Below are 11018 nucleotides of genomic sequence, written 5' to 3'. Positions count from 1 at the left end.
GGGAGATAATTGTTTCCATTCTCTTTCTACTATCCAATCAATCTTTTCTAACAATTAGTTATTTTTATTTTTTAAATTTAAATAAATCCAATTATATCATAATTTAATCTAAAGTTATTTTAAAATAGATATGTTTGATTAATTAGTACTCAAAAAAAGTATATAAAAAATTTTAGATTAAATTAAGATCTAATTGAATTGATTTAAATTTAAAAAATAAAAAAAACTGTTTGCCAATTGTTAAGAGAGATTAATGAAGATAGTGGGAAGACAATTGAAATCGTATCTCTCACATGGGAGTTAAGATAATAGTTTCAGTTCTCTTTCCACTATCCCATCCATCTTTTTGAGTACTAATTAGTCAAATTTATCCATTTTAATCTCTCCTACCTATCTTTTTATGTATTAATTGTCTGCTAAAATTTTGAATTATTGATATTATTAATATTTTTTATTATTTTCAAATTTTTTCTTTAAAAAAGTACATGTATTTTGTTTACAGTGTAAATGTAAACGAAATATACAAATATCGCGGAGATACATATAAAATTATCCCGTTTAAACGAGATAAAAGAGGGATATTTATTTCAATAAATATTTTTTAAATTATTTATTTTGGTAATTATTATAATTAATTTATTTATTAAAATAAAAAACCCCTATTTGTATTGTATCATGTTGTAAAAAAGAAAAACATAAAAGGTGAAATCTAAATCCTGCCTAGCTAGTTCACCCAAAAAAAAATCCTGCCTAACTATGATACCTATGTGTTGGTGCTAACTGTTCCACTCACCGATCGGCGTTGGCAACTAACAAACAAATGGAAATTGCTCTCTTCTCTCCATCGTCACTCTTCTCCGAAGAAGATGATCACACTGCTACTCGTACTCTCTCTCTCACCCGTCAATTTCCGTGACAATTGCATTGCACTCCCTAATCGAGTATTATGTTTTTCCTGAATGCAGGGGAGGAAGCAATATCAGAGACTCAGGAAACCTACGTTGAGAGGAAGCACCAGTTTCCTGGAATGGTAAGGTATAAGTATGAAACTTTTCTTCTCTGGGAATGTTTAACCAGTGTTTTAGGGTTTAGGGCACTGTCTAGCAAAGCCCTTCAAAATTGCTTTGGTTACTTTGAGTTTCTTGTTGCTAGAGCAGCTATCACATTCTAATTAATACTAGTGTTTCCTTAGTCCACTTGATTCAGCACATATGACAGTTTTAAATAAGATCTTAGGTTTGAGTATTCTCAATGAAATTGACTATGCTAACCGCTAGGAGAGTTTTGTAAGCCTAATGGAATTTCAATATTAATGGTTACACCAAAAAATGCTATGACCTTGCCATGGTAATGAGGAAGAATTGCTTTAATGGAAAGTTGGAATTCAGCTTGATGTGTGTTGGAAGGGTGTAAATTGAGAATGAAGTGTTATACTGTGCAAAAGATGAAAATGTTTATATCTGGTGAATCTCGATGCTCAGTTAACAGGAAATCAGGATGATGTAACCATGTCAGGTCTTCGTAATCTTGGAAAGAGCCACTGTTTACTTGGATAATCTCAGTGTCACATTGTTGTACTTTTTTTTTTCAGGCTAGTTGGCCTAGTGTTTGAGAGAGATTAGATGTTCTTGGTTGGGAACTTGGGATGGGAAAAGGTTAGTAAAAGTTGTCATGATTAGGTTTCTATGTGTTACGAAGTTCTAGTCTCCTGAATTAGGCAACTGTAATGTCAACTGTCAAAAGTTACCATTAAATGCTTGCAATATTATGTTTCTAGAATTTTATTACAAAAGGAATACGGCAAATCTAATATTTCTGTCACCACGTTTACTGTAACTATTTTGTTAGCATTAGCTTGCATTGTGCTGGTCTGAGGTGCTTTAACTTTTATCCAGGAGTTGGTTGTCCGAGAATTTTCCTTTCATCAACTGAATGCAAATTTACTCTGGCCAGGGACATTTGCATTTGCAGAATGGCTAGTTCAGAACAGATCATGCATTGAAGGACGTCATGCCATCGAGTTGGGAAGGTAGTTCAATTACTTGGATTTACTTATTTGTTTAATGCTGTAGTTATACTCAACGTGTAGAAATCTTGCTCAAAATGTTCATTGTCAAGTGGTCTTGACTTGATCTTGTTATGTTAGCAATAATCTCTACATTTGTCCATAATCACTCTTGGTTGTACTATTTTCTTTTCTAATAAGATGATTTACTGCCATCATTATCGAAATGTAATTCTATGATCATAATGACAGAGGTAAGTTCCTTGTTGGGGTCTGGGGATTAAATTTATGAAACAAATTATACACTAAAGAGCTTGTGATTATCATCCTTCTTTTGGGGCTCATGTTGCTTTTCTATTGAATTTTAGTGGCACAGGTGCTTTGGCTATATTTCTCCGAAAAATGTATAATCTTGATATTACGACTTCAGACTATGCTGATCAAGAAATAGAGGATAACATAGCTCACAATTGCAGGTCAAATGAAATACCTGTCATTCCACACATAAAGCGTGAGTCATCTTTAGTTTTTAGCTACCGAGAAGGATTTCATTTAGTTCTCCTATCAATTGTAGTTTAGGTTCTTAAGTGTGATAAACAAGTATCTGTTATGCAATCTTTATCACCATGTAGTTAGCATAACTTGATCAATATGAAGAGAGATCAAAACGTGCTTGATATCTCTTGCCATCTCCTTCATGTGGATGATATGTTTTCTTGATCATCAAACCTGAAAGCACTTGAAATTCCGTTCTTTCCATCTTTAGAAGTGAGAACCTGTATATACTATGTTAATTAAAATTTCTGGGTCATTGTCAAATTTGATTTTTTTTTTTCACAAGTTTTTTGGCATACCATTTAATACTCATTTTAGTTGCTCTTAAAGAAATACTAATTTGCTTGTGTTTATAGATACTTGGGGAGAAAAGTTTCCAAATACTGATCCTGACTGGGATCTGATCATTGCTAGTGATATCTTATTGTGTAAGATTCTCTCCTCCCTCTTTTTTATTTTTTCTTTCTTTTTATTTTTGATTTTATATAAAATATTACTTCATTGAAATAGTGAAATTTAGCCATTATGGAGTATAGCTCAAGAATTAGTTGATACACAAGGCGGATAATAAAACTTCTGTTTTCAGCAATAATTAATAAACATGTAAATTAGAACCCTGGAAGCACAGATACAACATATAATAATATATATGCTAAAAAATGACATATAATTGATATAGATATACAAACAACAACAACAACAAAGCCTTGTCCCACTAAGTGGGGTCGGCTACATGAATCAAACGACGCCATTGTGCTTTGTCATGTATCATGTCTACAGAGAGACCGTTTACATGTAGATCTCGTTTGACCACCTCATAGAGATATATTTGCATAAATAGGTGCAATTATTAAAAATAGCAATCTCGTCTTCTCCAACTTTGTCATCTACGAACACTATAGCTTCAAGGTCAATCCAATGAATTTGAAATTTTGCAAAGGTCAAAACTGCTATCATCCATTATAATGTTCCACATATTGGAAGCTCTTTGTATATAGTTTTCACTTCTCCTTGATGGGAGTCGAAGATTAGTATATACCCAATCTTAGCATTTAATTAATCTCCTTTTGGAATGAATATGTGATCCAATTCGTTTAAGCATAAGAAAAACTCGGTTGCATAAGAAGCTTCGGTCCTAGCTTTTGAAGAGGGGCAATAGATCCATAGTTCACCACCAAAATATTGAGTCTAATTCCCATCTATCTCCAATTGAACCAAAGTTGGAAAATACATACGAAAACCTTGAGAGAATTTAGTAGCAACTTTTTTCCTTACACTTCTTCCTCTCTGTAGAGACCTATTCATTTTGATGAGGGGCAACTCTATGTGGAACTCCTTGAAACCACTTTGCATTATATATATATATAACGCACACTAAAATTTAATAATTTAATTAATTAGAAGCTTAATTTGGTTTAGAATGATCCATACAATGGAGTGGGGTATTGCTCTTAGTTCATCTATCAAAGTGTATGCAATAAACAATTTGTAAAATGTTGGATACTTCTATCTTTTCTTTCTTTGATGCCTATAAATAGGTGATGTTTCCTTTCCTATCAATGTACCACATATCATATACCAAATGAAGAGTGAGAGCATCAATGTTGCACTTAGAGGCATATCGTAGATTGGAGCTACGAATTAATTATGTAGTCAATTTTTCCCACCATAAATCATCTAGGATGAAGACTTTATAGTTGCAATTTTATATTGATCCTCTCTTTTAAGTGTTCTACTATTGGCTAAACACCATTTCTTGCAAAGTTTGTTCTGTAGTTTGAACCTTTTCAACATCTCTATGATCGATGCAAATCATGTCTTAGCAATGGGAAGAAGTTTTAGTATCACGTGCACATTAAAGATGACATATCTCATTGAATGGTTCATGATAAAAATACTATAAATGAGACATCATTCAACATCTGTAATTTCATTTTCTCTATGTTCTTTGTAGCACATATTTTTCAAGGCTAAATTCAAAGTGTGCACAACACAAGGAGTTCAAAATATATGAGCAACCAACAACTAGCAAATTTACATATAGAAGCATTATCAGTAATGAGTTGTAAAACATTCTAAACTCCTACCTCAATGAGTGCTTCTTTAATAACTGAGCTATGTAATGTCTATCTTACATTCCATAGTGCCATCAATATACTTCAAGAAAATAAGACTTTCACCTGCCGACATAAAATTGATCAAAGGTCTTTTGTGAATTAATCTATACATCAACAACAATGCTAACTCCTTCTAAACTCCACAAGCTTTTAATTGATTGAAGCATTCTTTCAATATTTTTGTTTTCTCCGCCGCCATCCTTGTTCGACGTTGTTGCAAAAGAAAGTAAATGTTCAAAGAATGCTTCAATAAATTAAAATTTTGTGGAGTTTAAAAGGTGTTAGCATTGTTCCTAATAGGTGAACCGAATCTCAAAAGGACCTCTCAACAATTTTATAGCGACAATTGTGGAAGGTCTTCTTTGTTGATGACACTGTGGAATACGAAGATAGGCACTATATCACTCTCGTGTAAAGAAGTAATCATCAAGGTAAGAATTCAAAATGTTGTGCAACTCAAAATCGATAATGCTTCTGTTTGTCAAGATGCTAAGTTTCTAGTTGAAGAAGATTATTCTCATATTCTTTGGACTTTCTGTGCGGTGCATATAATGAATTTAGTCTTAAGAATGTATTTGTTGCAAAGTATATTAAGAGGAATCAAGTTACATATCATGAGTGTTGTTAGATCATAGACATACATCACGATGTCTCATTTATTATAAATTTTGTCATGAATTTTCCAATGAGATTGGTCATCTTTCATGTATTTCTGCTGCTGAAGTTTCTTGCATTGGTGATGTTGAAAAGTTTCAAACTCATGAAACAAGTTCTGTAAAAAAATTGTGATTCAAGCCAACAGGGGAACACTTGTAGAAAAGATGATCAACAAAAAATTGCAATGATAAAAAATCTTCACTTTAGATTTACTAGGTTGGAAAAAAAATGATTACACAGTCAATTCACATATCCATTGTCCAATTGATGAGATGGAAATCTATGACACAAATACTTGTATTCTGTATTTGGTATTGATATATGGGACAATGGTAAAAAAATGGTGAAAGTGAATATATATCAGCTTGAAAGAAAGAAAAACAAACAAGTACTCAACATATTACAAAGTGATTTATCCTAAACTTATTGACTTATGAACTAAAAGCATGACCCTGTTTCATTGATGGCTCATGCTTTGAGCTTGAAGTAAATATGGTTCATTAATTTGTTACCTACTCAATTATATATAATATAACATGTATTAATTTTAATTTGCATAGACCTTATTGTGTATGGTGGTTTCAAGGATATCTAAACAAAGTTGCATCTCGTCAAGTAGGAGAATTTTTTTTAGAAAGGAAGAAGTGTTTAAAATGATGTTTTATTGATTTTAGGAGAGGAAGAAAATTGCTATTGAATCCTGGAATTTTTCTTTAGCTGCATATATCAATCTTGATCCAATTGAAGATATATTGGAAATAGAGCCATTACTGACATGGTTGAACTGTGGATTTTCTGCTTCTCTCCTTAATGCTAGTGCATTATGTTAAAAGACTATATTATGCATGTATAATATTGTTTACATGTTTTTTTCCTTCCTTAGCCGACTCCACCTAGAGGGACAAAGCTTTGTTGTTGTTGTTTTTTTTTTTTCCTTCCTTACATGCCCCAGCCCAGTGTGTCTTATATTTTTACATTTTTACGAAATTGCCATGTCCCAATATCCATGTTGCATGTTATATTCATGCTTCCTAGCAGAGTTCCATGAGTTTTCATCATTTTATGAAATATCAAGATTGGTAACTCCCAAACTAACATAGATCTAATTTAGAATTGTTTTATATCGTTTACAAAATATCATGAAATATGTTTCTCACAATTCTAAATGCTTGCAGATGTTAAACAGTATGCAAATTTGATACAAACCATTTCATTTCTTCTCAAGTGTTACAAGCCAAGGGATAGGAAAGTGGTTCCTCCACCAGGGAATGATGGTATCATGCTGTTGACACTTTCAATCAACTTGAGTTATTCAAAATGAGAAATTCTTGCATGCTCCCGGATTACATTTAATGCGTGCTATAGTAACATTCACAATCACTCATTTTCAAAATTACATCTACAAGGTAGTAGAATATCAAGAATGTGGTTATGAATGTTTTGAGAACATGCATCAATTATGTTTTAGGAGCACATAAGTTTTTCTCCTTCAAAATTTCCTTTATTATCGAGTCTCGAATACTTGTGCTAGCAGGTTGTATAGTGTTACCATGGCCAGCCTTTTTAATGAGCTGGAGACGTCGAATCGGGAAGGAAGACGAACAGCTTTTCTTCAATGGTTGCGAGAAGGCAGGTTTGGATGTGCAGCATCTCGGATCCCGTGTATATTGCATCAAGCCTATAGGTAATGATGGATGAAAAAGCAAAAATTTGATTAAAGAAACAAGTAGTAAAGCATGCTGAGGAACACATTGAGGTGGGAAGTTGGAAGGTTGGACCCTTAAAAAAGTTTCCTGTGGTCATAGTGAGTTATTGTAGTTTAATTTGCACACCTAGTTTGTGTTAACAATTTTGAAGTTTAGCTTAAGCTGAGAGTAAATCGTGTCACAGTTTATGGCTTGTCTAATTGTCATGTTCTTAGTTTTAGTTGCCATTGTTAAGATTATGTTATCCTTCCTCTTCTTTTTCGTTGCATTATGGCTAAGTTCGTATTCTGTCGACAATATGAGTCATGAGACGTAAAACATATTTGGCGGTGACAACATATGTGGGTCTAAGCATAGTTTTCCTTGGTATTTTCTATCCATTCAAAGTGTTGTTTGTACACTGTTAAATTGATAAAAAAAATATATTTTTTTAATGAAATAAGATCTTTTGTTTTATTATTTTATTCAAATATAATTAATAGAAAAAATTTTTTTACATGAAATATTTAAATATAAAATTATTTTTATTTTTATAAAAGAGACAGTTTAAAAAAATATTATTTAATTTTCTCTTTAGAATGATGTTCAAACAATCCAAAACAAGAAAACAAATTTATACATGTATTTTGTAACACTAACATTCTATTTTGTATTTTATTTAGTATTTGATAAATAAAAAAGGTTATGAAGATGTATTCGTAGTTTTTGAAAATTAAAAATTCTTTTAAAAATATCTAAGGAAATAATTTTTAAAGTTAATTTATGTTTATCAAAAGGAAAATCTACTAAAATTGGATCTGATTTTTTAAAATGTTAACAAAAATATTAACAAAACTAATCTTCATTTTTTATAATGATAAAAATATCTTTATTCAAATATTATAAAATTAGACAAAAATAAAAAAATTGTCATTATTAATTTTTTTAAAAAACTTATTCAAATAAGTACTTAATTTATTGAAAAATGATGTTGGTTTAGAGTTTAAGAAATGATTTTTTAAATATTTTTTAAAAAAATAAAAATAATTTGAATTTTGAATATTTTATGTAAAAATAATTTTTTATTTATCAATTATATTTGGTAACAATAATATAAAAATATTTTTTATTTATTATGTTTTAAAATATTTTTTAAATAAAAAGATTAAAAAAACGTAAATTATAACTTTAAAAAAGTATTTTTTAATATTTTTAATTTTACTATTAAAATTTATCAAATGCATTAAAAAATAAAAAAAATTTAACAACCTAATAACTCCTAAATAAATTTTAACCCTCGTTAATTAAGGGGAAAAAAGAAACAAGTTATTCATCAAACCTATTTGACTTGTGTTTTTATTCTTAATTAAACGGATCTAAGCTTGACAAGAAGAAAGAGGGTGACATGGTAATAACGAACATGTTACCTTTGAAGGGAAAAGAAGGAAGCTTCGTAGAAGGTGTATATGCATGCACGTGTGGAGGCTTTTCAGTTTTCAGAACACCATGCAAGTGGAAGTGGTGGTGGCATGCATGCAATTGTGCATGTAAATATTTTGTGGCTGTTGGTTATTAGAACGGTGAAAGTGATGTGTGATCTTGTACTACAGCATCCAGATATTCGGATAGGTACTTCAAACTACTAGTCATATATTGAAGACAAAATGCTATACATGGATTCACTAATTAAGCATAAACTAGGACAAGATCTGAATCATTATTTGATTATTTTCATAGCGGAAAGTTGTTTACTATATAAACATATTTGTTGCTTATTTTGGTTTTAATTTTGAAATTAGTTTATAAGTCGACTTCTTTTTTATTTAAAAAAAATGATCAACTATATCTTTTATTTCTAGAAATAGGAATCTTATTAGTCATTAATCTCAATTATAAATTGTATATGAGATTAAAAACAATTAGAACACTTAAAATCCTGTAACACTTAAATACAAACATGATTTCGTATAATCAATGTGTATATATTTTGGATAAGGAAGTGATGATGATATTCATGAATCATGATGATAGGTATGATGAATTGAAGCTGAATAAGGAGTTTGAGAAGTTAGCTAAGGACATGCAACAAAGGACACATACACTGACATGGATTGGTATGTCACTGTGTTATGTTGAGCCTCTCGAGGCTTACAAACTTAGTACAGTGAGATAAGTACATGGGATATATATTATAGGACAAATTATTGTTAAAATTATGAAACATGGACACATGGTGGCTATAATAGAAACATTGACTTTCCACCCACAAAACAAAAAGAAAATATATATGTATGTTAAGAATTAAATCAAAATTTTAACTATTATATTTTATATATTGACCAAGTAATGACCACAAGATTCTTTTGTTAACTATCTAATTATCTATGTGGTTTCAAGAAATTTTATTTTCTTTAATTTTATTTACGAGATTTATTTTATTTTAATTTTATCTATTTGATTGAATAATTTATTAGTTTGGACAGACGACAAACGCACATGTACCATAAAAAAAAAAAAGAGACAATCGGTACATTATGGTCTACACTATCAATGCCCTTGCATTATTCCTATCTTCTGATAAAGATTATTTATTCATCATACTTTCTCTCTGCTGTTCTGCACGGACATATGGTTGCAATTGAACTTAGTGATTATATACACTGTGATCTTGAACTGACAATTATAATTATTTGGTTTCCGATTATTTCAATCATTTTAATTTTTTTATCTCTTATGACATTGTATATACCTTTAGCCATTTACTGCTTCTCTTATGATTATATATTTACACAAAGAAAATCTCTTCTAAGATTTAATCATAAAGGTGTGGTATATATTAAAATTAAAATTGAGTATACTTAATTAACTCAATTTTTAAAAATAAATTATGAAGTGAGAAACATTTCATATTTATAAATTTTATCTGTGATAAATGTGAGATTTATATATAATATACTTTTTTATGTTAAAAAATATCATTTAAAGTGAAACATTTATAAACAAAGAAACCAACAATATATTAGATTATATAAAGTGGAGTTGTTTGGATTGTTTCTGTTGCTGATGACAATGCTAGAAATAACATTGGAGACAACTTTTAATTTTTATTTTTGTTGTTAATTTTTGTGACTTTATTCTATTTTCGTTCCACTTCTTTGTATTGAGTTCACTTGTTAAAAAAAATATTAAATTAAATAAATTTTAAATATTATAATTAAGATTAAATAGATGTTATTTAACCCTAAAATTCTATTAAACTTTTCAATTAAAATAATCTATTTCTACATATTTGCTATATTCATTTGACATGCTAAATAACAATATTACACTTTTTTTTATTGAAGAATAACTTTTCTTCATAAAAACACCAAAAGACACTTACAACAATAAAAACGTTAGATTTATATTTAAACTAGAAGATAAATATCCTAGATATTAATTGTAAATTGAGAATAATATTTAATTATAAAAAATCTTAATTAGTAGCAACACAATAAGATACTTTTGTCTTTTTTCCAAATTAAATAGATTTGATCACTTTTTAAATTTACAAAAATTTTATGAATATCAAACTTCTCTCGAATGTTTTCCTCTCATATCAAAATATGTACCGCAAAAATCAAAACACCTATAGAAAGGAAAACAGTTAAACAAATGTACAGTTCCTTCGATATTTGCCTATTGCATTGCGACATTAGTTTGACTAAAATATGATCTTTGTATAGATAACATGCCTATTATATTCCTTTTATTTCAGAAAACTGCTGACTAATAATTTGAGATTTTTAAAAAGAAATTAAAATTTTTTGTCATGTTGAATAATAACATCACTAATTTAGCTACATTTCTTGACTTTAATAAAAACAAATCTGACACAAAAATAAATTGACTGATTTAATAGTTAAATTATTAAAGACTAAAACGTTGGACTAAAAATTTCTTGATTAATGGCATTTCAGTATTTAAGCAAAAATCGCAACTCAATAATAATAATAATAA

General features: G+C 29.5%; 1 protein-coding gene across 3 annotated transcripts; it reads left to right on the top strand.

Moving 5' to 3' along the window:
* Positions 1-721: 721 nt before the first annotated feature.
* Positions 722-7418, top strand: LOC107475162 (uncharacterized). 3 transcript variants are annotated; one of them, XM_021135704.2, is made up of 7 exons: positions 722-884; positions 966-1030; positions 1896-2029; positions 2482-2516; positions 2917-2988; positions 6510-6608; positions 6866-7418. In XM_021135704.2, the coding sequence occupies exons 1-7, from the start codon at positions 821-823 to the stop codon at positions 7030-7032; spliced, it is 636 nt and encodes a 211-aa protein (XP_020991363.1). In that variant the 5' UTR covers positions 722-820; the 3' UTR covers positions 7033-7418. The 3 variants fall into 3 exon arrangements, with proteins under 3 accessions (XP_020991363.1, XP_015950267.1, XP_015950266.1); XM_016094781.3 differs by having other exon boundaries at positions 2374-2516; positions 6869-7418; XM_016094780.3 differs by having other exon boundaries at positions 2374-2516.
* Positions 7419-11018: the final 3600 nt, after the last annotated feature.

Source organism: Arachis duranensis, chromosome 2 (genome assembly GCF_000817695.3).
Source record: "Arachis duranensis cultivar V14167 chromosome 2, aradu.V14167.gnm2.J7QH, whole genome shotgun sequence".
Taxonomy (NCBI): Eukaryota; Viridiplantae; Streptophyta; class Magnoliopsida; order Fabales; family Fabaceae; genus Arachis; species Arachis duranensis.
The sequence above is the reverse complement of the archived record's forward strand: the minus strand, read 5'-3'. Positions and strand labels throughout refer to the sequence as shown.